This window comes from Paecilomyces variotii, assembly GCF_004022145.1.
Source record: "Paecilomyces variotii strain CBS 101075 chromosome Unknown C8Q69scaffold_10, whole genome shotgun sequence".
NCBI classification, from domain to species: Eukaryota; Fungi; Ascomycota; class Eurotiomycetes; order Eurotiales; family Thermoascaceae; genus Paecilomyces; species Paecilomyces variotii.
In genome coordinates this window covers 810,415-833,196 of record NW_021167149.1, presented here as the reverse complement: position 1 = coordinate 833,196, position 22,782 = coordinate 810,415, and the positions used below count along the sequence as shown (strand labels likewise).

The following is a 22,782-nucleotide window of genomic DNA, read 5'->3' as shown; positions in this document are numbered from 1 at the left end:
CGAGGAAGTTAGGAACTAGTCCGTGCGACCTCTGCAGATAAACGGTCCGTTCTCAACGTTCTGCAGCGCATGTCGGGTCTAGACGCCTTAATCAGGATCCCGGTGTGCAAGGTCAAAGTCTTAAGTTTCAGGGGTTTGAACGTCTTTGCTTTTCTGCTGTGCCGCAAAACTGCGGATCCGATTTTACATACCTTGCAAGGAACCATGCATGGGATGCTTGCATTTTTTCCTTTTTTGTATTATTATTATTTTAATTAATGGTTTCCATACTTCTCTATCCCGGGTTGGGGGAATCTTAGCTATTGTACTATGTACTTGGGTCCTTATGGAATAATAATAATGACAATGCGGGAAGTAGCGGCGCATAGTCAGGCATCCGGAAGGCTGTTAGTATTAGTATACTATTGATCCATTGACTGATGTGATGATCGATTAATACTGGTATCTCGTCTAGGCTCATTTTATCCATGATGTTATTATATTCTTGATCATCCAGGAGAGGTTGCCATAATACTTAATAATACCTCATAAGGAAAGCGATGTCACTCGCGTATCTGCTGCCATCCTCCATACCACCAACTCCCCATCCCCAGCACGAAGAGAGCCACGCTGCCATCTCGCACCACTGCCCGCACCACCTCCAGCCCGACTCCCAATCCACCCAGCGGCCCCTCGCGCTTCCGCACCAGCAGCCTCGTCCCGTTCAGCAGCAACTCCCCCGTCATGAAGATCACAAAGGGACTCTGCGCCGTGGCCGGAGGCGGCGGCCGGCTTCCGTATGTTTCCACCGACGAGCCGATGACCAGGAGCAGATACACTCCCAGCGCAAACGAAAACACCGCGTGCAGCACCTTCAGGATCCACTGCCACCGCTGCTCTGCGGGTGTCTGAACCTGCGATCCGCCGCCACCTAGCAGCAACTTGGACAGAAAGGGCGGTACCCCCAGTGCGGAGGACAGATCAGCAGGGGACAGATCCGGGGTCGCTCCCGCCCCTGCTCCCGATGCCGCGTCGCCCATCGGAAGACCGCCCATCAGCGAACTCAGTAGCTTCATCGTAGGATCCTCCTCGACCGGGGCCTGTGGCTGGTTCGGCGGATGCGCCCGTAGCAACGCTCGTAGGTATTCCTGCTGCGCCTGTATACTCTCCGGGGACTGCTCTGCGCCCATGCCGATAGGAGCAGGCGGGAAGGGCGACACAGATCGGCGACGAGACTCATTCTCGCTTTGCGGTTCGGACGGCAGGACGATGGGAGGTGTAGGCGCCCTTGGAGCCGGGGAGGGAGAAGCACTTTCGCGCTCTGTAAAAGCAAACGATCGACCTGGTCAGTGGTCATCTCAAAGATAATTTTCGCGAAGCCGCATGATACACCAAGTACAAAAAAAAGACAGGTCATGAGAATGATGAAGGTGAAGATGGAACTCATACCGCTCACCGGTGTCCGTCCGCTCAAACTGCTGATTTTATCCAATCGCGCTGATCCTCCAGCCTTGATCTTTGCTTCTCGACGTTCTCGACGCAGACGCGCCGCCTGCTGCGCGGGGGATTCTTCCGTCGACGACATGAACGCTGGATTTCGGATTATATGGACTGTCGACAGAGGTCGAGGAGAAAGGGGTATCACAGGCGTATGAAATCGTAGATTAGTCGAGGTCACGAGCAAGCTGGAACCTGAGAGAAGCTCTGTTCTCTTTATCGTCCAGCTATGCGCTGACTCCTTCGTCGTGGCTTCAGTGGGCCAGAAAAGAAGAAAGGACCTCCAACCAGAAGATCTCAATGTCCGAAAGAAATAAGAGAAGTGCGCTCTTCTGTCTTCCCTTTTTTTCTCTCACAGAAACCGGGGTGCAAGTCCACGTGTGAGTATCTGAAATGTGTTAATTAACGCTTTTGGTCTTTGACGTCGACAATAATTGGAACACGCGCGAGGTCCCGCCTCGGTTCTCCGCTAGTTCGTTTTGGGTAGCGTACTCTAAACCAACCAGCTCAGCGGCCACGCATGTTTGATTTATAGTGTAGCTGGGTTTGTTACATATGGCTTTATCTGGATGTTTTATAGAGTGACGTTTTTGTTCTCTTTTGAGGATGTCTGCTATAACTAGAGCCACTGTTGGTGGCGCTTGGTACGTGCTTGTACATATATATTGGACTCGGAGAAATCCTGCCCAAATTCCCCAAATTACTTAAATACACAACTAGATCAGATTGCACGAGATACTTCAATTTTCAAAAAAATAGCTCGAATTCAATATCCAGTCAATCTCAGTCTCATTCCTGCCCATCAGATAAATAACCATGAAAGGAACTCCGTTGACAATGAAAATCTCTTCCTATTAGAAGTAGCCTTTTCTAAGTATACGGGGGAGTTATCGACCCGTAACCATTCACTAAATCTCATCACATTTAGACCCCATTTCTCTTCATTTCTCCCAGGTCCACAAAGTATGATACATGATCCTAGGAGTGGAAACGCACCAGCGACTAGTATATTGCTACGTCCACATTTTTATATAAGTTGAATCTTGAATCGTCGGTTTCTAGACTTCGATAATGACTGAATCGAGGACTGTCTCCGGAGTCCAATAGGTGCCACTTCTTGATGACCTGGCTAATGCTGGTCTGGAGTTTCCAGCTTATAGTTACACTCAGGTTCTACCGAGTAGCTAGCTAGCTGTAACAGCATCCGAGAGTAGATTGTCTTTCCAGGGATCTCGATCATGAATACGACTGAGACTCGTGCTTTTTCCGAACGAAATATGCAAAATACAAAATGAATTGGGTTTCGCAGCATTTATGCCAGTTCCTCTTCCCTCTTTTCCAATTCGCTAGCTCTATACTGGGTTTGTAGTGTTACTTCCTGTAGGACTACTGGACATATAATATGAACTTGCACTAGTAAAAACAGCTATATATTGTATCTTTCTAAGTAGTCTAGCTCGATGGAATTAGTGGTTGAAAAGCTTCAAAATCCATGGAAGGGTGCGGAGAAATGGGCTACTCGGTGGTTGATTATGTTAGTTTTATCCCATTACATAGTTACGTCGATTATTAGGCAAGTGAGCGCCCTTTCCGCCGCTTCTTTCAAAAAGTGGTGTGGACATCGTGATGCTATGCTAAAGCGTCAATTTGTTCTTGAGACACGGTGAACGGAAATGAGACTGCAGATGGCCTCAGTAGCGGTCATTTTCAGTGTCAATTTTGCAGGTCCTCATATATTCTATATGTAAAAGAGATAAGTGTACTCCGCACAGCATCTACAGTGAGTCGATGCAACTAGAGTAAATAAAAAGATAAGAATACGAACTCTTATCCTCTAGGGGGGATGTTCAAGAGGAGTGTGAAGGTGTAGTCTTATTTTCCTTCTAGAAGATGTGGATTCTTTTGTATTGGGTATCTCATGAACGTGTGTTGTATAGAGATAATAATAATAAGAATGAAAAAGAAAAGAAAGAAAGCCTTGACTGCCAAAAAATATTTGCCAAGACTACACCACCCAGGGTCGAAGGAGAAAGAAAAGGTATAAATAGATCCATGCTGCTACCTGTATGAGGTAAAAAGAAAAGGCCACCCTAGCGTATGGTCTATATATAGTATATGAATGAACATGAAAATAGAAACAAAAAGTGGCTCGTACGCTCATCACATATTAAGAATGGAAAGATGGTATCACATGAAATAGCCCGTATACTCGGGACGCCCATAAATGCGGATGCGATGATGAATGTCGTGTGACATGAAGATCATGAGTTGATATGAAATAGATGCGTGCGTATGTTCTAATTCTCTCAGGCGTCGGCGGAGATGTGGCTTAGAGTGGTATTCAAGTCAGTCGTAGGAATGCTGTATGGCATGTCTATTTTCAAGGGTGTTGTTGATGAAGATGCTGTGGATTCATCGGTTGAGTCGGTCAGGCCAGCAGCTGTATCAACGGCCGTTGCCAAGTTGTTTGGTGGCAGAGGACCCAATGTCCATCGCCATTCGCGGCGACGTTTCGGATGCTCCTGACACGGTGTTTGTGGGCTTTCCAGCCTGCTGGCATGTCCATCGAGTCGAGAGAGCTGAAGCTTCCCTCCCTCTACCCCTGCGCTTTTTCTCCTTTTTCTCTTGGAGTGTGTAAGAGGCGAAATGCCCTGGCATTTGCTGGCCTCTTCGTCCGAAGAGCTAGAGTCGGACCGCGACATCTGCGAGTTTGAATTGTCATCTGACTGCGACTCGTCAGAGATCTCTGGCTCTGAATCATCGAGCATATCCGAATGTCTTGCAGTGAAGCGGACTGTTTTGACCTCCTCCTCGAGGGGAAATCGATAGCTGACTTGTTTACTCGCAGGGAATAATAGGCGCCGATTCGAATGCGACCCGTTCATATTGTTCCCTGTCATAGACACCGAGCGCTGTCGTCGTGAAGATGCGGGGATGGGAGAGTTCCGTAGAATGCTCCGCACACCCAAAGGTAGTTGGTATGGAACGGATTCCTTATGCCTGTTGGTGGCATATGGAGACGCTATTTTCCCCTTGGAAGGCGATACATCTCCAACAGTCGATGTAGATGATCGCATCAGTTCATAAGCATTATTGAAGGTGTTGAGGACTGTCGGTGAGGCAGTGGCGTTGGCCGTCGCGAGAGACAAAGAAAGACCCGTGGTTGACTTCCCGTAGGTTACCGGGAGCGATGTTGTCTGGAGAGACAATTTTGGCCGTTTCGACATGCCTACCCCATGGCCATTAGGCGCTGTCGTTGGAAGTGTAGATAGCATGTTGTGCGTTGTTGGTGGTTCTTGGGATAAAGTGGCTGGGGAAGGAAACGACGAGGTAAGATGGGATGATGTGCGGCTGGAGTCCGAACCGGTATGTCGGACATGGGATGTTTGAGGACTCATTGGAGTTGCAATCATGACGGACGGAAGAGTAGTTATTTAACAGTGTTAAAAAAAAAATGACAGCTATAAGGAAAACATGCTCTCTGCACCCCGCACACAGGTGCTCGACAAATTGGTGAAGCCAATCGATAACGGCCACAGGGCACAAGCTGCGAAGATCACGGATGATAAGCGCCGCTCCCGAAATAGTAAGCAGTACTATTTCTGGCGGGGAACGAAGGAGCCCTGCGCAAACGTGCCCTGGTGCGCCGTGCTTCAGCGCTTGTGAGATCAGATGGGCAGGACCATGATTTTAAGCAGAGCAGATCGGGCTGGCGATAATATTTGCCGCGTCAGAGTTCAACAGTTGGATCCAGCAGATTATTGGGTATGAAATGCTCATTTCCTGGAATTCCTTTTAAAAGCAACAGTGGGTTCCCGGACAGAGAGACAGATCGGAACGAGCTGACACTGGGCGCTGACTATCGGCGCCATGGACCCATCGAGATCGCGATGCTGTGCGAGTAGATCCTCCAAGCCCCTGGTCTGAAACCCCAACCTATTGGCACTCCCGGGGGTTATCATAGATCGTCTTTGGCTCCAGCGGGGCGGTCGTAAAAAGCGATGTACAGCACAATATTCCTCGAGAGAAAAAGAGTAATATATCCCAGTCCATTCCTGTTAGCATGCCCCGTCCGAATCCTGAAGGAGTACCAACGGCGTACACACACAGGACGTCTCCGGCGGCAACGGGCCGTCCTAAAGATGGATACGTGATAGCCACTGGAACCAGGGGCAAAAAACCTTCTCGGTGTCAACCGTACAACGTTCTCCTCTCGCTTGCCGCGTGGTGACAAGCTAAAAAAAGGATCCCCGACGCGAAGGCAGTGGGACTGCCAAGACAACGAACAGCACCGGTTCATCAGTCAGAAGGCCAGAACATCCTTTCTCTGGAGGCTGAACAGAAACGCCAGGTCCTAGGAAAACCTTGATAGTCGACGGCGCGTAAGGTAGCCGGATTGGAATCAGGCCATGTTGAATAATGATAGCCCCGCTCGTTGGTTTTGTACGGGCAATCCACTGGAGATTAGTATTGCTTTTAAAGAATCCCTGATCGGGACTTTTTCTCAACTGTGCGGCGTACTCGTACCTTGTTGCGAGGCACTGTGGAGAGGCGGAGGAGGCGACTTAGATGATACGTGATGGTCTCGCACCCATCATGATGACTTGATAATGTGACAGGATGAGGCCGCCTATCTAGATCCGTCTTTTTCGAACCTCCAATGCGGATCGAGTGAAGTGGATGGGAAGAGAATAATAATATCGGAAAGGGCAGAATATTTGCATACACAGTCTAGATATGCAAATTGTGCCAGTGATTATATAATAATGCAAATGTATTCATAGAAACAACAGCACGTGCCACAGTGGCGGTGACGCTCTTTCTAGCCAATAGCAGAACGACAATACGAATATACTGTGGCTCAACTCCTCCCCGCGTCAACTCCCCGAACGGCGTTGCGTTGGGATCAGAGAGATCGACGTCCTCTAAACTCCACGGAGTCCACGCAGTCTCATTCTTAGGGAAGCCCGTGCATAAGTATCGTTAGTCTACCGTTATCCTCCGGCCCGAAGCACTTGCACCTGTAGGCATTCGTGCTGAGCGAATCCAAGCCGCTGAGCATCGCGCTTGCGATCCATCCCTTTCCAACATTAGGCCACTAAACGGACACAGCACCTAACGAACAGGCGATTCACCGCGAAGGAACCACCGAAGTGACTTCGCCGATATGACTCGTTGGTCGCTGGTGTGCTTGCACTGGGTGGAACAGGATCAGTGAAAGCCAGGATAGGAAATGGCTGCGCCTCCGCGGAGGGATGATAGCCGCATAATCATTCATTTTGTTAGGCCCCCAAAAGAATTCTCTGCTGCCTATCGGCAGTGAAAGCGAAGACTGACCATCATGAGGCTCGCAGGATTATGACTGTTTCTACGCTTCAGTCTTTGAGGCGGAGAATCCCGTCCTAAAGTCGTTACCGTTGGCGGTGCAGCAGAAACAGATCATCGCTACTTGTAACTACGAAGCTCGACGGCGCGGCTTAAAAAAGCTACAGCTCGTCAGGGAAGCTAAACAGATTTGTCCCGAAGTAGTGGTCGTACTTGGTGAGGATCTCACGCGCTTTCGTGATGCTTCCAAGGAGCTTCACGCCTTTCTCAGGTCGTTCATCTGGGGTGATCGCGTCGAGAAATTGGGCTTTGACGAGGTTAGTTCACCGTTGGGTTTCACCATTGGATGTCCCCATAAAGTAAACTGTCAGTCTAACCCCCAATGTAGGTATTTTTAGATGTCACCGAAATGATCGAGTACAACGTCGAATTGCTCAATGCTCACGACCTGTTGAACTCATTCTTTCACCTTGACAAGCTGGACCCCACGGCGGGCTTCGCGTTTGATGCCACGAAGTTCTCTGGCCCGACATTTCCACCTTCGACAGATACTCCGGCCCCTGCTGTATCGTCTCTTGCCAAAGGATTCGGCGATCCACTCCGCCTGCGCCTTCTTCTTGCCTCCCATCTGGCTCGGTATCTCCGAAATGAACTGGAGTATCAGAAAGGTTACACTGCCTCTGTTGGCGTGTCTACTTCCAAAATGCTGGCCAAACTGGCGGGGAATGTCCATAAGCCAAGCAGTCAGACGACACTTCTTCCGCCTTACCTTGCTACTGGACCCGACGAAGAGAGTAACGTCACTCGTTTCCTCGATTCTCATGATATCGGAAAGGTCCCTGGGATCGGCTATAAGCTTGCACATAGACTCAGAGCTCATATTCTATGCCATGATAGCGATCTTGGCCCCCACGAGACACCAACTCCATTAACTGACAACAAAGTCACAGTACACGATGTCCGTTGCTTTCCCAATATGGGCCCTCTCTTGCTGGAGAAGATTCTAGGTGGACCCGGGTCACCTAAAGACATTGGTACAAAAGTGTGGGGACTTATAAATGGTGTTGACACCTCTGAAGTCAGTGCTGCGAGAGACATCCCCACCCAAATTAGTATTGAAGACTCTTATGGAACACTGGACACTTTCGACGCTGTCAAGAAAGCCCTCGTGTCACTTGCTGCTAGTTTGATCCGTCGTGTGCGCACAGACTTGACCGAGGAAGGAAGAGACGATGCCATGCAACCTGAGGAGAACAAATCCAGTTCTATAAAAAGAATACGGTGGCTCGCCCATCCACGTACCCTGCGCCTGTCAACGCGCACCAGGTCCCCTCCGGACCTAAACGGCACCCGCAGTCACATTTACAACAGGGTATCTCGCTCGGGCCCCGTCCCTCAATTTCTTTTCAATCTCGATGATAACATCGATGCTCTCGCGGAACGACTTGTGCATGAGAATATCCTCCCAATGTTCCGCAAGCTACATCCAGAAAGAGCTGACTGGCATTTGAGCTTACTCAACATAGCCGTCACTAACATGGTCGAGACAGCTGGTGAGCACAAGCACAGTAGCGGTCGGGATATTGAAAAGATGTTTCGACGACAGGAGACAGGTCTTCTTCGACCCTGGAAGGTGGCTGATAGCGATATAAACCTCACCGAACATGACGTCCAGGGCACCCCCACGGCGAGCTCAAAATGGAAAGACGACAAGCTGGATCCAACACACGAATGTCCTCGCCCTCTTAGGGACTCCTCAACAGATGTTGTCTTTACCGGCGATATGGCGGATGGCGCCTGGGTGGACAGCGATGGTGAAGACTCAACATGGAGTGAACCATGCAGATTTTGTGGTGTTCTAATTCCGCATTTCGCCTCTGTGGCCCATGAACTCTATCATACGGTTCCTGAGTGAAGATTAATTGGCATTGTATACCTTTCTATACAGACAGACCAGTCGCAGGGGATCCTCACAAACGAGCTTGGCTCTTCCGCTCATTTTGTTGTCCCTCGGGGACAAGAGCTGCTTCCATGGTCCCAGGATTGCGCAAAGCGCTCGTGCCTGGTGTTCCCACTCTAGGTATGACGAGGCGATGGACTGAGTTTGTATCAGCCATGGATAGTTACTCGGAGCGCTCCTTTACTCATGGATACACCATCGCTTGGCCCCTCACTTTAGCACGGCATCTGCAAACATAAGGTAGGTTCTGGATATCCGGCACAGATCCCGCATGGATCGCCGCACAGTCAAATATCTGTGCAATCTTATGGTAGAGACAACAGGTTGGCCATCAGCTGATCTATATTGGGTCTCCATGCTGTAGAAGTCCGGCAGACTGATGGTAAATACTGTATTTACAGTTGTTGTTCAGAATGGACCATGGCCCAACACTTGCAGATGGGTCCGCTAAGCCTATTTATAGCGAAGGGTCTAGATACGGAGAAAACGATCGCTTCATTATGGTGTGGAGGTCATGGCGATCAGCGGCAGAGGACAGGCCCGTGGTCTCTGCGGCATTCGTCTGTGGCTTGCGCACCTATAGATTCTCGATAGATACCAGAGTATCTATCTGATTAAGAACCTGACAAAAGAGACGAACATGCATAAAACGAGAACATTAAACGCGGCGACTGTTAGAGCAAGAAGCGCTCACGGAGCAGGCTTTGTTGGGGGGGGAAAGGATGCGAGACGTCGCGGGCGTTGCTTGGGAAAGGATGGCCCGTCTCAGCTGGAAACTGGCTTGCTCCGTCAACAACTGCAGACCCCTCTCTCTCAACCCCGGTTCAATTGTCTCTTCTCCAACTTCTCTCCCACCTCAACTGCGCGAGTCTTACTCTCGTTTATCCCTCTCGATTTCTTTACATTCTTTTCTAGATTCCATCTATCTATCTCGCTAATATCCTGTACGTAAAACGACTCTTCTTGGCATGAACCGCCAAGACTGCTGCGCCCCATGCGATTCCACCCCCTACATGGGATTGGATCTGATTGTTCGAGGATTTCAGTGCAATTGTAACTCTGAGAGTGTGCCGAGGCCTTCTCAATCCGGCTGTTCCAGAAGATAGGAGATAGATCTCCAGTGCAAGAGTGCTTCTGACGTCTATCAACCGGAGGTCCGGCCCTTCGCAACATCGCAACAGCCCTGGTTCGATGTTAGTTACCGCGTGCGGACAGGCGCAGACTTTGGAGAGCAAGCTTGCTGGCTGGGCTGATCTGACTTGACCTCCTCACCAAAAGGCTAAAGGTCTTGCGCCGCACCTTGGCGATTTTCTTCGCTCGCTTGTCTCACTCGGGAGGGTGTGAGAACCGGTCGTTACATCCTGGTGAATAACTTTTGTCTTCGACTGCGCCTATATTGTTATACATATATCAGGTCGTCGCTCGTTTCTGCAGTCACCATCGCGCAGCTGGCCCGGCTAGCGCGGATATTCATAATAATACTACGGTCTCCAGTGTCACCAAAAGTGGATTTAATCGATTAGCGACTACCGATTTGGTATCATTATCTTTGGGCTTTCCGTCACGGCTGGTTGAATGCCGCTGTCACCACGAATAATTATGAGACTTTTCCGCAACCTGGTCCCATTTCTGGCCAGTACAGTATCGATCCTAAAGACCGGTGTTGATGGTAAGCAAGCCTACACGGCTAGGTTGTTGTGCCTGGCTAATACAGTGATACAGCACGTTCACAGCAGCCCGGTCCCATCAATTATATCTCTGTCGTCGAAGCCCCAGTGATCAATTCCCCCTCACATCGTGTACATTCTCTATCACACTTCGATGTCACATTCGGCCTCCACCAGGGTCACCAGCGAATAAAGCTGGACCTCGAGCCAAACCATGATATACTTTCCGAAGACGCCCACATTCAATATCTCGATTCGAATGGCAACGTCAAGCATGCGCAGCCTATCGACAGGTCCGATCATAGAGTGTTCAAAGGTTCCGCGTGGGCGGAGGCAGAAGATGGCAGCTGGAACCGAGTAGGCTGGGCGAGGATAAGTGTGCAACGTGATGGGAAGCAGCCGTTGTTCGAAGGCGCCTTCACCATCAGGGGAAACCACCATCACATCCAAAAGCGGTCAAACTACATGCACACTAGACGCGATTTTGATGTTGACGTCGAGAACAAGGAAGACGATTATATGATCGTGTACCGCGATTCGGATATGAGTCGCGAGTTGCATTCGGAATTCAAGCGATCGTTATCGAACTCGTCCGCGTGCCAAGCAGACAAGTTGAACTTCAACGCCGACCCTGATCACCCTGTTTTTCACCCCGATCTGCACCAGCCATTGCCGCGATGGGGTGCGATGTCCGTGAATTCTCTCTTTGGGCTGACAAAGCGCCAGTCTGATACAGGCGGCATATCCGGAAATACTGGTGCAGTCAACTTGGAGTCTACTATCGGCAGTACTGCGGGCTGTCCGAACACGAAGAAAGTCGCGTTAATAGGCGTTGCTACTGATTGCGCATTCACCGGTGCATATAATTCCACCGAGTCCGCTCGTCAGGCTGTCATAGATATGGTGAACACCGCTTCAGACCTCTATGAGCGCAGTTTCAACGTCACAATCGGCCTCCGCAATCTCACGATTAGCGACGCGGAATGTCCCAGCACTGCGTCCGAGGCGGCGCCCTGGAACGTCGCCTGCGGCAGCAAGAACATGACGCAGCGGCTGGATTTGTTCTCCCAGTGGCGAGGACAGAGGAATGACAGCAACGCTTACTGGACCCTCATGACGAACTGTCCTACTGGTGCTGAAGTTGGAGTGTCATGGTTGGGACAGTTGTGCAATACAGAATCCACGCCAGACGGGGAAGACACGGTCACGGGAGCCAATGTTGTAGCGAAAACCACCGCTGGGTGGCAGGTTTTCGCCCACGAAACAGGACATACATTTGGTGCCGTGCATGACTGTGATTCGGAGACCTGTAAGCAAGATCTCGAAGCGACATCTCAATGCTGTCCATTATCCAAGTCTACGTGCAGCGCAGATGGGCGCTACATTATGAATCCGAGCACTGGGGACGATATCACCCAGTTCTCTCCATGTACGATTGGAAATATCTGTTCTGCCATGGGCCGCAATAGTGTCAAGTCCAGCTGTCTTTCTGACAACAAAGGTGTGACAACCATCACTGGTAGTGAGTGTGGCAATGGCATTGTGGAGGCCGGGGAGGAATGCGACTGTGGAGGAGAGGAGTCATGCGGTAATAATGCCTGCTGTGATGCGAAAACCTGCAAGTTCAAGAATGGAGCCGTATGTGACGAGTCGAACGAAGTCTGTTGCTCGAGTTGCCAATTTGCGTCTGCCGGTACTGTCTGTCGTCCTAGCACCGGTTCTTGCGATATTGCAGAGAAGTGCACTGGTAACTCTGGATCTTGTCCATCCGACAGCCATATACCGGACGGTGAGAGTTGTGGTAGTGGGTTAACATGTGCCAGTGGCCAATGTACCAGTCGCGACGAGCAATGTCAGTCGGCCATGGGAGATTTGCTGAACAGCAATTCCACTCATGATTGTGACAGCAGCAGCTGTACTTTGAGTTGCAATTCTCCCAATTACCCAGCAAACACCTGCGTCGAGATGAACCAGAACTTTCTTGACGGAACCCCATGCTCTGGAGGTGGCCACTGTAGCAACGGTCGCTGCGTTGGTGCTTCTGCCGGTGGGGAAATCAAATCCTGGGTAGATGACCACAAATCTCTTGTTATCGGTCTGGCCGTCGGGATTGGGGGTCTTCTCCTGTTCTCACTGCTATCTTGTCTCATCCGCCGGTGTCGCCAGTCAAAGCGCCCCAAGGGAGCTGGTAGACCACCGCCTGGTCTATATCCGCCTCCGCCAGACGCACGTTACAACGGATGGGCTGGTCCTATGCCGCCTCCGCCACCGCCTGCCATGGGTCAATGGCGCGGCGGACATAGCCCCGACGGTTATTGGCAGTCTGGAGGCTATCCTCACGATCCTCCGCCTAAATATCCAGGCCCAGCTTACGGTAGTGACCAAACCGCTAGGCGCTACGTATGAGCATCTTCTTGCACAGTTTTCATCTTCCACACACGCATATATATATGTCGACGGGGACTTGGCACAGTTGGTCCGTATTTGTGGAAGGGGTGTATCCATGGTCCATACACTTCTTTTCCTGTTACTGGCTTTGGTTGAAACGGGCAATTGTCCGATTCGATGTGTCACGTCTACCGTGTCTTGTCTATTTTTTGTTTTTGAAATAGGTTTGTGCTTGCGTTCAGCTTCGCTCGGGTTATGCGTCTTTTTTTTTGCATTCATTCCCGTAGTAGGGGGAACCTATGTACATTTACGGGCATCCGCGTTCCTTGGGCTGCTCTTCTGCGACGGTGCAACAAGAATTGGACCGCTCGCCTTAGGTTAGATACATCGATGACTACGAGTAGTCACTAGTCTATCATGAATAGAGATCACTTCCAGCTAACACTCAACTGAGACACTCCTTCATGTCACTGGCTATTCTGTTCCATTCATATTCCTATTTGGTTCCTAATCTCTGCATTTCGTGAATATTGAACAAGCAAAGACTCATCAGATATGACTAATAATAGATCCAGACGAAGCACCAGATAAGGCGAATGACTCGAACGATCTTGCATATGTATGCGCCCAAAAACTCCCTCTTCCCGAACAACAAAGCAGCCTAAACAAACACGACCCCGTTCCCCGATTACATTCCCTTGCATAACATACAAAAGAAAAGACAGAATATAAAGCATTCTTTCCAGACAAGCGAGTTACTCCCTCTCTCTTCCCAGCTCAAGACCATTTCGGCCATCCCGGATGATGGGATGAAACGTCAAAGGGAGGGAGGAGGAGGGGAGTTCTCGTGCAGTTGATGCGATTGTATGGACAGGCTGGAGACGACTGGATGTGAAAAAGAAAAGAAAATAATGGTAAGTAAGAGAGGGCTGAACAGCTATTGTTCAGTCTGCGCTTCATGGGTTTGTTTTTGCCCCGCTTATCTTCCACATGAGATTTGAGCCGGTGATGTTATCGGATTCGAGTTCCAAGATTGGGGGGAATACCGTCATCGTATAAAGAAAAGTGTGAAAAAAGAAAACGAGAACGATGAAGAAAAAAAACAGACTTATTTCACTGCCAACAGATGCTCACGAATCCTTCCCTCGTGACACCGCCGACGCCCTCCAGGTCGAACTCCTCGATCATCGCGCGTAGTTCCTCCTCTTCGAGTCCTGTCTCGCCCAACTCCCGCGCTACACGTCGTAGATCTTCCAAGTCGATATATCCCTTTCCACCCTCATCGAAGAGTTCGAAGGCCCGCAAGATCTCCTCGCGTGGATCCCGCTCTAGGATCTTGTGTGCCGTCACGACCTGGAAGGCGGAGAGGGGCATGAGCAGGGCAGAAGGGTGTTGGGGGTTCGTGAGAGGGGCTGCTGATTTCGAGGACGCGGATTGTGATTGATTTTGAGCAGAGTTCTGTTGTTGGACTTGTGGTCGGGGAACGCCGTAGGTCGTGAGGAGGGTGATGAGTTCTTGTTTGGGTAGGGTGAAGCCTAGAGCGCGCAAAGCGACGCGGAGTTCGTGGTAGTCGAGATGGCGGTCGCGGTCGAGGTCGAAGAGCGTGAACTGAGTTTATATCGAATTAGTTATATGTAACGCTTTATTTGTTCTGGGTGTTTATATTCCACAGTCCGCAGGATTGGGGTCGTTGTTGTTATTATGGCCCCAGAACAGCCATGACCACCACAAAGACGCAAGGTACAGATAGACTACTCACAGCTTCATTGATCTCTTCCCTCTGCTCCTCCGTCAACCTATTCAACGGGTTGTTATCTTGCGATTGCGACTGCGAATGTGCTGGTGGAGCCGGGGCTTGCTGCGTCGACTTTGCGCCATCTGCACCAAACTCTCCCGGCGCAGCTCCTCCCAGACCGCGATGACGCGAGAACGAAGATGCTCCAAAAGGAATCGGATTCGCATTTAATGATCGATCGGGCAGCTTCCCACCAGCATAGGCGGAGCGCGATCCAAACGGTGCGGACGCCATGCTTTTTCTGCGCAGGCCCGAAAGCAAAGCAAAAACAGCTCCGCGATGCGGGACGGATTGTTCTTTCGAAGATGGCGATCTCAGAGTCGAATAGTAGCGTGGGGCTCTCTAGAGGAGCGATCGATTGTTCTCGGAGGAGCTCGATATAGAAGTCGAGTTATGCTGCTCAGTTGGCTGGTTTAGGTAGTCCAACTGACAGCCGGACGCGATGCGGAACGCGAGGCAGGCGGTGGAGACGAGTGAACGCGCCAGTACTTAGTTACTTAGGTATCTAAGTATTTACTTAAAAACAACCAGCAATTGGTATCTCTTTCCTTCCTCGAAGACAGATTCTGCGATTTAATGGATTCACTCAGGGCAAAGAATGAAGATTTTTTTGGGGGTTACAGGTTCGGAATTACAGAAGCATTCACTCGTTGGGCGACAATGGGCCTCAATACATTCATTAGGTACCTAGACTTTTAACATAGGCGGGCATCGTATACTACTAATCTTATAATCTTCAATGCTCCTATCACCCGAGAGACTTATGTGGGAATTTATCTGTGATATCTTCTGTTTTCACCAGGTCCTAAATGTAGAATAGAACTTATTAGACCCCTTGTATGACGAGGAGACAAATATAGGATCAACCCCCCATGGCTTGCTTACATTCCTTCGAGTACCTTTAGGCCAGCTGCTGCTTTCTTAAGGCTGTTCTTATAAATATTCGCACCTAGAACACGCAAGATTATCCCACCAGTGGTGCTCCTATCTAATCCTTTGGGATTTCGGTATTCCTTCCAGTAACAGCCTCCTCTGTGAGATCCTGTTCCTCGGGTGAGGTAGGAAATGTCTTCGAGAACCACAGGATGACCGGAATTCCAAGTAGATATACCCCCCACAATGCTGCGTTGACTTTGTAACCGTTCTTGTACTGCGGCGCTTCTTCGGCAGGGTAGGCATATAACGGTACCCAGGCATTAAATATATAACTGGATCAGATCAGTATCATAGTAATGTAACTTGTACGTTTTGTGTGCCAAACTTACCCCATTGTGTTTAACCAACCAAGCAAGATTGCACGCTCTTCTGCGCTATTGCTGCATATCTCGTTTCCCCATGCGAAAAGAAGTGCGCCGCCCCCAACAGGCGCAAACGTCAAGTACCATGCAAAGTACTTTAATCCGAAGGGGATGTGCCAGACAGAAAGGAGAATGCCTCCTAGTAACCCTAAGCTCGCTCCAAACATAATGACAGGCCATCTCTTGCCAATCGCATCAGATACAATTGCATAGACTAAAGCACAAACAATTTCAACTGCATATCCCCCCGAAGGGATGACATTAACTTGAGATACAGAATAGATTCCCAACGATTTGAGCCATAGATTCATGTACGAGGCGATATGCAGCGCTATAACGTATGAACTGTAGGATATAGTTAGCCAAAGAGTGAAAGGGCTGAAAACGTTAAGTTAGAAGTCCACCTACACATATGGTATTGCAAAGACCCATACGGGCCAATGGGTGAAGGCTTTGACGAGTTTGCTCCAGGTAATCCCACTCGCTCTCGCACGTCCATGTCTATCCATACGGGCCTGTGCGACCTGTTTATCGACCTCTTGAAGATAGAATGCTCGGGAATTCGAAGGGGCGTCTGGGATCAACCAAAACCCCAACATGGCAATGGGAAGTGAGATTATGCCATCGAATATGAATAGCCAGCGCCATCCTTTGAGACCTGCAGTGTTATTCATTCCATTGTAGATGCCAGCTTGGAGGAACCTGTATAGAGCTAAGTTAGGCTGAACTTCGATTGTACAGCTTGAACTAAGGATCTTACCCGCTGAACATTTGCGCAGCAGCGCTGCTTTGTTGGAAGATAACGGATCGCTTCCCCAGCTCTTGTGGGGTATACCAATTACCCAGCAGCGTCATCATGCCAGGGTAAGCGGATGCTTCGCATATGCCAACAAGGAACCTGATCGCATAGATAGTGTTTACATTTGGGGCAGCTGCCATGCACATGACGAGTGCACTCCAGACAACCTCCAGCAAGGGAAGCCATAGAGAAGGCCGTATATGCATTTGGATCAATTGCGAAGGGAGCGTCCCGACAATGTAACCTGCAGCGATCCGTTAATTTCAACTCAATGTGTAATAATAGAAGACCATGACAGCTTACCTATGGTCCAGTATGTTGTCATCCAGTTTAATTGGTTTCCATACATGTTCAAGTCTTCTTTCATACCACTGACATATGCATTTGATACATTAGCTATCCAGGATATTAATCAGTAACGATCGCGACGGGGTACGTGAGGGAGGTACGTACTGGAGTCGAGATACATAACAAAGTAGTAGAAGCATGCCCAAATTAGATAGCCAGAGTCCAGTCGCCTAACGAGGCGATGTTCCTCGTCGCTCTTGTCATCTAGAGAATCCCATAGTAATCCAGCGATCCGTTTGCCCAGTTTTTGCTTTTTCCTTTCGCGCTCGACTCTTTGCAAGGCACTCATTGTCAGATGCGACTCCACTCTTTCCGGTTTGAAATGGTTTATGTGGTTGCGATTCCAAACCATCTGTATTTGAAGGAATATAGGCTTCGAGGGACTGTATTTGAGCGCACTCTAAGCTTATCCTTAATCAAGCCATCCTGTGGCCAGACCCAGACTGACTGGTTCGTATTACAATAACGTGCCCCATGGTGAAGAGCACGTTATACGGGCTAGTAGAATAAGTACCAACGCACGTTGTTAGGCTCTGTCGGGCCACTCCCGTCCAATTTTACCCTTTTCAACACTTTAGGAAGGTAGAATAATCAATTCTATATCAGTGTCGGTGATGTCCTATCAGCGGAGTGCCCGCTAGCCTATACTTAAGTATACTTATGGCCCGCTATCTCGGAATCTCTCCGCTTTCGCCATTCCGAGGGGAACTGACACACAGTACTAAGATTAAGGCCAATGCGCTGTTTCTCGATCGGTTGCTTGATCTCACTACTTTTCATTTCCAGTTGAGGATATAATCATCTAGGTAAGCTTTTGCTAATAAATCTGGACATGACTGGCTATCAATGTACAGACATAATTGCTGATAACGATCCCTTCCTCCCTTGTCCGCGATTGGTCACCTATTAAGCTGTAATAGTGCAAAAAGCGATATAGGGTTCTTCTTCTTACACGCGTACCTCTTTCTAAATCAGCTGATATATATATGATCGGAATTTCTCTACATCTTACGATTCTTAGAAGCTAGACCAGTCCATACTACCAGTGAACTATGGCAAACATCCAGTCTGGAATCAAAATCGCAATAGGCACGTATCTCGCCTTTTCCTTTACCCCAATATGCTAACACAACCATCTACCCAGACCGTGGAGGCACATTCTGTGATGTTATCGCTCAAATACCAGGTCGAGAAGATGTAGTGTTCAAACTGCTCTCCGTGGACCCCCAGAACTATTCGGACGCACCGCGAGAGGCGATCCGGCGCGTGTTAGAGATTGCAGAAGGCAGATCAATCGCACAAGAAGAGAAATTGAATGCTTCATCTATAGGTGGGGGATATCTGAGTTCCATATCGTCCTACATATACCTAGTCGCTTTGCTAAATGTCGGATATGGTACTTAGAGGATTGCCGTATTGGAACTACGGTAGCCACGAATGCTTTACTGGAACATAAGGGAAAGCAGTTCGCCTTACTCACCACCAAGGGTATGAGCCATGGAGAGAATCTCCAGTCTTTGTATACATGGTAATCGCTTATGTTCGTCGTCGTTGTAGGGTTCAAAGACCTATGCGAAATAGGCGACCAGTCGCGTCCACATTTGTTCGATCTGAACATTCGCAAACCAAAGGTCTTGTTTGACAAAGTTGCGGAGATCGAAGAGAGAATCACTATCGAGAACTATGAACTAGATCCTTATCCTCGACCTGAATTCGATGTGAATGATCCGAATCTCATGAAGACTGAGAGTGGAGAAGTTGTCCGCATCCTTCAACCATTGGACGTGGATTTAACTAGAGCTTGTCTTCGGTCTTTACGACAGGAAGGGTTTGACTCTATCGCGATATGCTTTATTCATTCACACATATTTCCAGGTATGAACTCTGTGCGTTGCGTCTCTTGCATAGAATGACTTTGTCTAAATTATTCTCATCAAGACCATGAAAGACTGGCCGCGAAGATCGCAGAAGAAGAAGGCTTCGAGTCGATAACTATATCATCTGAGACTAGTCCTCGCATAAAGATGCTACAGAGAGCTACAGCCGTCTGTATTGATGCCTATCTCTCGCCTGTGGTGCGCACTTATATAAACAGCTTCTTAGACGGGTTCGACGTGCCCCCGCAACGAGTTGACTTCATGTCATCCGACGGCGGATTGAGAAAGGCACAAAAGTATACAGGAAATGCAGCATTACTTAGCGGTCCAGCTGGAGGAGTCGTTGGTATTGCCCGCTCATGCTACGACACAAGGGATGGTAGAGCTCTAATAGGTTTCGACATGGTAGGTTGATCACTGGACTATCTATAAGTCAGTCTCATATTGATTCTGACGCTCATTTCTTTCTTGCAAGGGTGGAACAAGCACGGATGTATCCCGATATGACGGGAAATTCGACCACATTATTGAATCGACCATTGCCGGCAGGAAGATCTCTACACCTATGCTCAACATCGCCACAGTGGCCGCAGGAGGCGGATCCATGTTATTTTGGCGGAACGGGCTTCTGGTTGTCGGTCCTGAGGCAAGTACCAGTCGTAAGCTGCTATATGCGTGTGATAGTTACTTGTCTTTCACCTTCAATATCTAACGTCGCAACAGAGTGCGGGAGCACACCCCGGTCCAGCATGCTATAGAAAAGGCGGCCCATTGACGGTAACTGACGCTAACCTCTTCCTTGGTCGCCTGGTGGTCTCTTCATTCCCGTCAATATTCGGAGAAAAGGCAGATAAGCCATTAGATACAGAGGTGGTAGCGAAGAGATTCGACGAGTTGGCCGAAATAATCAACGCAGAATCGGACATCAAATTCACTCCGGAGCAGATTGCTCTTGGATTCATCAACGTAGCAAATGAGAGCATGTGTAGACCCATACGCAATGCAACTGAGGCTCGCGGGTATGCGACATATGATCATAACCTGGTCAGCTTCGGTGGTGCAGGCGGTCGTATGTATATCTTAACAAATAAATGTCCCCCCTAAAAGCCATTTCTCATGTACTGACTTCTTGATAATATCATCAGAACATGCCTGTGCAATTGCTTCGAACCTTGGAATAGAAAGGATTCTGATTCATAGATATTCGTCTCTCTTGTCCGCATATGGAATCAGCTGCGCCCAAATAACGTCTGAAGTTACGGAGCCATCATTTCTTACTTTATCAACGGAAGCTATTTGCATTCTCCAAGAGCGTGAGAAGCACCTAAAGACAAAGGTCGAGCATGACCTGCACACTCAAGGCATAGGCAAACATGCTATTGAGTTCCACACGTTCCTGAATATGCAGTACAAGGGTATGGATACAATACTCAGTATCGAGCAACCGGCCGATGGGGACTACAAGTCTGCATTCACGGAACGCCATCTGAGAGAGTTTGCGTTCAAGGCAGACAGAGACATCATTGTGGATAGTATCACTTTGCGAGGTACTAGTAAGACCAGTACACAAGAAGATGCTGCATCTCTGTCAGCGGATATTGAAGAAGCGAAACGGTGCAGAATCAAACCCGAACCCGTCTCGTTCCAGAAAGTGTATCTGGAGGGTGAATGGGAAGACGTTCCAATTTATAAACTAGAATCTATGAAGGTCGCTTCTTACCTCACTGTGAGTTTATCAAGCACTTACAGAAGAAGCATATTACAAAAGCTAATGAACAAAAGGGCCCCGCTATCATCACGGATGAAACCCAAACCATCCTCGTCGAAAAAGGATACGAGTGTTTCATAACATCTCATCACGTCGTGATAGATCGATATCAGCAAGAACAGAGTTCAAACTCTATAACTTCTAACAAAGTCAACCCAATCCAACTATCCTGTTTCGCCAATCGATTCATGTCCATTGCCGAACAAATGGGAAACACACTCCAGCGGACATCAATCAGCACCAGTATCAAAGAACGTCTCGATTTTTCCTGTGCCATATTCTCACCAAGTGGAAACCTGGTAGCGAATGCCCCTCACATACCTATCCACTTGGGAAGTATGCAATTTGCAATTCAATATCAACATCGACTATGGAGCGACAAGCTTAAGCCTGGAGATGTTCTCCTGACAAACCATCCTGAAGCTGGCGGAACGCATTTGCCTGACCTTACTGTTATCACCCCGGCCTTTTATGGAGATGAGCTTGCATTTTACGTCGCGTCACGAGGTCATCATACTGACATTGGAGGAATCGGGATCACGAGTATGGTCCCTGATTCAAAGGAACTATGGCAGGAGGGAATGGCTGTCAAATCGATGAAGATAGTTAGCAGCGGCGTATTCCTTGAAGAGGAAATCAGAGACTTATTCAACAAGGTCGCAGAATATCCAGGATGCAGTGCGACGAGGAGACTCAATGATAACATCTCCGACATCAAGGCTAAGATCTCTGCTAACCAGAGAGGGATCACCTTGATCCAACAGCTCTGTGAGGAATTCACTTTACCTATCGTGCATCTGTACATGCATGGAATTCAAGACAATGCCGAAGTTGCTATCAAGGAGCTGTTTAAGAAGGTATACAGAACGACGAAAGGAAAACCACTCAAGGCCGTTGACTGGTTAGATGACGGCACACCAATCCAGCTAGAAGTGACAATTGACAGCGAAGAAGGTACGGCGATCTTTGACTTCGAGGGAACCGGTGCTCAGACCTATGGCAATATGAACATGCCTATTTCCATCACGCACTCTGCGATAATCTACGCGTTACGTATAATGGTGGACATGGACATCCCACTGAACCAAGGTTGTCTTAATCCTTGCAGAATTCGAGTTCCCGAAGGAACAGTTTTGAATCCCTCACCGACAGTCGCTATCTGTGGTTCCACCATATCAAGCCAACGTGTGACGGATGTCATCTTTAAAGCATTTGGTGCTGCTGCTGCTAGTCAAGGATGTGCTAATAGCCTGGGATGGGGAATGGGAGGAAAGGACCCTCTGACTGGAAAGGTTACTCCAGGATGGAATTACGGAGAGACAGTCGGAGGAGGAAGTGGAGCAGGACCAACTTGGCATGGTGCGAATGGTGTCAATGTCCATTCGACTAATACGCGAGCAACGGACCCAGAAGTAATTGAGAAGCGGACACCGGTGATTATCCGTCGGGACGAAATCAGCAAAGGGACCGGGGGCAGAGGAAGATTCAATGGCGGCGATGGCGTGATTCGAGAAGTCGAAGCCAGAATCCCTTTAACATTCAGCGTCCTGTCCGAGCGGCGTGTATACAGTCCCTACGGGATGGAGGGAGGCAAGCCGGGTAGTGTGGGCAAGAACTTTATATTCAAAAAGAACGCACACGGAAAGCTTGAAAAGATCAATATCGGAGCGAAAGCAGTCGTGAGGCTGCAGGCAGGGGACTATATACAGATAAACTCTCCTGGTGAGTCTCTTATCTCAGTGCCAGAAGTTCCAATGCTAAATGCGTTATGTTTATTGCTTGAATAACCTGCTAATATATGAAAATTTTAGGTGGAGGAGGTTGGGGGCCTCCGATAGAAGATATGGATAGTTATACCTTGGATACTAGACCAACACCGCAGTAGAAAAGACATAAACTGATACAGGTGTTATGACTCTACTAGGGCGGTTCTAGCAAGACCCCGTTTATGGGCAGTTTCGCTATGGAACTGGCAATAAGTTGAGTACATGACGGGTTACCCAGTCGGTTCTTAGGGCCATTTCTTATTTGGGGAATTTTGGAGGCGACGTTCGACCCTTTTGTCATGCAATGAATACCGT

The 22,782-nt window shown here is 48.9% G+C and overlaps 8 protein-coding genes across 8 annotated transcripts; 3 read left to right on the top strand and 5 right to left on the bottom strand.

Annotated features, from left to right (window-relative positions):
- Positions 1–375: 375 nt before the first annotated feature.
- Positions 376–1,889, bottom strand: C8Q69DRAFT_476092 (hypothetical protein). Its single transcript, XM_028631241.1, has 2 exons — positions 1,429–1,889; positions 376–1,300 (listed from the first exon to the last, which is right to left on the bottom strand). The coding sequence occupies exons 1-2, from the start codon at positions 1,562–1,564 to the stop codon at positions 543–545; spliced, it is 894 nt and encodes a 297-aa protein (XP_028483025.1). The 5' UTR covers positions 1,565–1,889; the 3' UTR covers positions 376–542.
- A 1,775-nt stretch (positions 1,890–3,664) lies between these two features.
- Positions 3,665–5,162, bottom strand: C8Q69DRAFT_68224 (hypothetical protein). Its single transcript, XM_028633924.1, has one exon. The coding sequence runs from the start codon at positions 4,887–4,889 to the stop codon at positions 3,783–3,785; it is 1,107 nt and encodes a 368-aa protein (XP_028483024.1). The 5' UTR covers positions 4,890–5,162; the 3' UTR covers positions 3,665–3,782.
- A 1,176-nt stretch (positions 5,163–6,338) lies between these two features.
- On the top strand, positions 6,339–9,059 carry C8Q69DRAFT_68238 (putative DNA polymerase iota). The gene is made up of 3 exons (XM_028633927.1): positions 6,339–6,757; positions 6,831–7,118; positions 7,190–9,059. Exons 1-3 carry the CDS (start codon positions 6,710–6,712, stop codon positions 8,714–8,716), a joined length of 1,863 nt encoding a protein of 620 aa, XP_028483023.1. The 5' UTR covers positions 6,339–6,709; the 3' UTR covers positions 8,717–9,059.
- Positions 9,060–10,077: 1,018 nt separating this feature from the next.
- Positions 10,078–12,953, top strand: C8Q69DRAFT_68228 (ADAM family of metalloprotease ADM-B). The gene is made up of 2 exons (XM_028633925.1): positions 10,078–10,430; positions 10,484–12,953. The coding sequence occupies exons 1-2, from the start codon at positions 10,337–10,339 to the stop codon at positions 12,832–12,834; spliced, it is 2,445 nt and encodes an 814-aa protein (XP_028483022.1). The 5' UTR covers positions 10,078–10,336; the 3' UTR covers positions 12,835–12,953.
- A 313-nt stretch (positions 12,954–13,266) lies between these two features.
- On the bottom strand, positions 13,267–13,748 carry C8Q69DRAFT_68230 (hypothetical protein). The gene has a single exon (XM_028633926.1). It carries the CDS (start codon positions 13,551–13,553, stop codon positions 13,305–13,307), a length of 249 nt encoding a protein of 82 aa, XP_028483021.1. The 5' UTR covers positions 13,554–13,748; the 3' UTR covers positions 13,267–13,304.
- C8Q69DRAFT_68217 (putative cell division control protein Cdc31) lies at positions 13,742–15,237 on the bottom strand. Its single transcript, XM_028633923.1, has 2 exons — positions 14,576–15,237; positions 13,742–14,424 (listed from the first exon to the last, which is right to left on the bottom strand). Exons 1-2 carry the CDS (start codon positions 14,843–14,845, stop codon positions 13,930–13,932), a joined length of 765 nt encoding a protein of 254 aa, XP_028483020.1. The 5' UTR covers positions 14,846–15,237; the 3' UTR covers positions 13,742–13,929.
- A 362-nt stretch (positions 15,238–15,599) lies between these two features.
- On the bottom strand, positions 15,600–17,345 carry C8Q69DRAFT_406121 (pantothenate transporter liz1; the record flags this gene model as incomplete). Its single annotated transcript, XM_028628108.1, has 6 exons — positions 15,600–15,819; positions 15,877–16,254; positions 16,318–16,611; positions 16,670–16,952; positions 17,012–17,104; positions 17,162–17,345. The coding sequence occupies 6 exons, from the start codon at positions 17,343–17,345 to the stop codon at positions 15,600–15,602; spliced, it is 1,452 nt and encodes a 483-aa protein (XP_028483019.1).
- A 437-nt stretch (positions 17,346–17,782) lies between these two features.
- On the top strand, positions 17,783–22,586 carry C8Q69DRAFT_493020 (putative 5-oxoprolinase; the record flags this gene model as incomplete). Its single annotated transcript, XM_028632178.1, has 10 exons — positions 17,783–18,145; positions 18,201–18,386; positions 18,461–18,544; positions 18,614–18,931; positions 18,995–19,338; positions 19,409–19,579; positions 19,657–20,002; positions 20,079–20,659; positions 20,716–22,423; positions 22,513–22,586. The coding sequence occupies exons 1-10, from the start codon at positions 18,109–18,111 to the stop codon at positions 22,584–22,586; spliced, it is 3,849 nt and encodes a 1,282-aa protein (XP_028483018.1). The 5' UTR covers positions 17,783–18,108.
- Positions 22,587–22,782: the final 196 nt, after the last annotated feature.

Excerpts from the sequence above, each read along its gene's own strand:
- C8Q69DRAFT_476092 (XM_028631241.1), bottom strand. The coding sequence starts at position 1,564 with ATGTCGTCGACGGAAGAATCCCCCGCGCAGCAGGCGGCGCGTCTGCGT. Across the intron at positions 1,301-1,428 it reads CGGACGGACACCGGTGAGCG|AGCGCGAAAGTGCTTCTCCC; the intron begins GTATGAGTTCCA and ends TTGCTTTTACAG.
- C8Q69DRAFT_68224 (XM_028633924.1), bottom strand. The coding sequence starts at position 4,889 with ATGATTGCAACTCCAATGAGTCCTCAAACATCCCATGTCCGACATACC.
- C8Q69DRAFT_68238 (XM_028633927.1), top strand. The coding sequence starts at position 6,710 with ATGGCTGCGCCTCCGCGGAGGGATGATAGCCGCATAATCATTCATTTT. Across the intron at positions 6,758-6,830 it reads GCCGCATAATCATTCATTTT|GATTATGACTGTTTCTACGC; the intron begins GTTAGGCCCCCA and ends TGAGGCTCGCAG. Across the intron at positions 7,119-7,189 it reads AGAAATTGGGCTTTGACGAG|GTATTTTTAGATGTCACCGA; the intron begins GTTAGTTCACCG and ends CCCCCAATGTAG.
- C8Q69DRAFT_68228 (XM_028633925.1), top strand. The coding sequence starts at position 10,337 with ATGCCGCTGTCACCACGAATAATTATGAGACTTTTCCGCAACCTGGTC. Across the intron at positions 10,431-10,483 it reads CCTAAAGACCGGTGTTGATG|CACGTTCACAGCAGCCCGGT; the intron begins GTAAGCAAGCCT and ends ACAGTGATACAG.
- C8Q69DRAFT_68230 (XM_028633926.1), bottom strand. The coding sequence starts at position 13,553 with ATGCTTTATATTCTGTCTTTTCTTTTGTATGTTATGCAAGGGAATGTA.
- C8Q69DRAFT_68217 (XM_028633923.1), bottom strand. The coding sequence starts at position 14,845 with ATGGCGTCCGCACCGTTTGGATCGCGCTCCGCCTATGCTGGTGGGAAG. Across the intron at positions 14,425-14,575 it reads GGGAAGAGATCAATGAAGCT|TTCACGCTCTTCGACCTCGA; the intron begins GTGAGTAGTCTA and ends ATATAAACTCAG.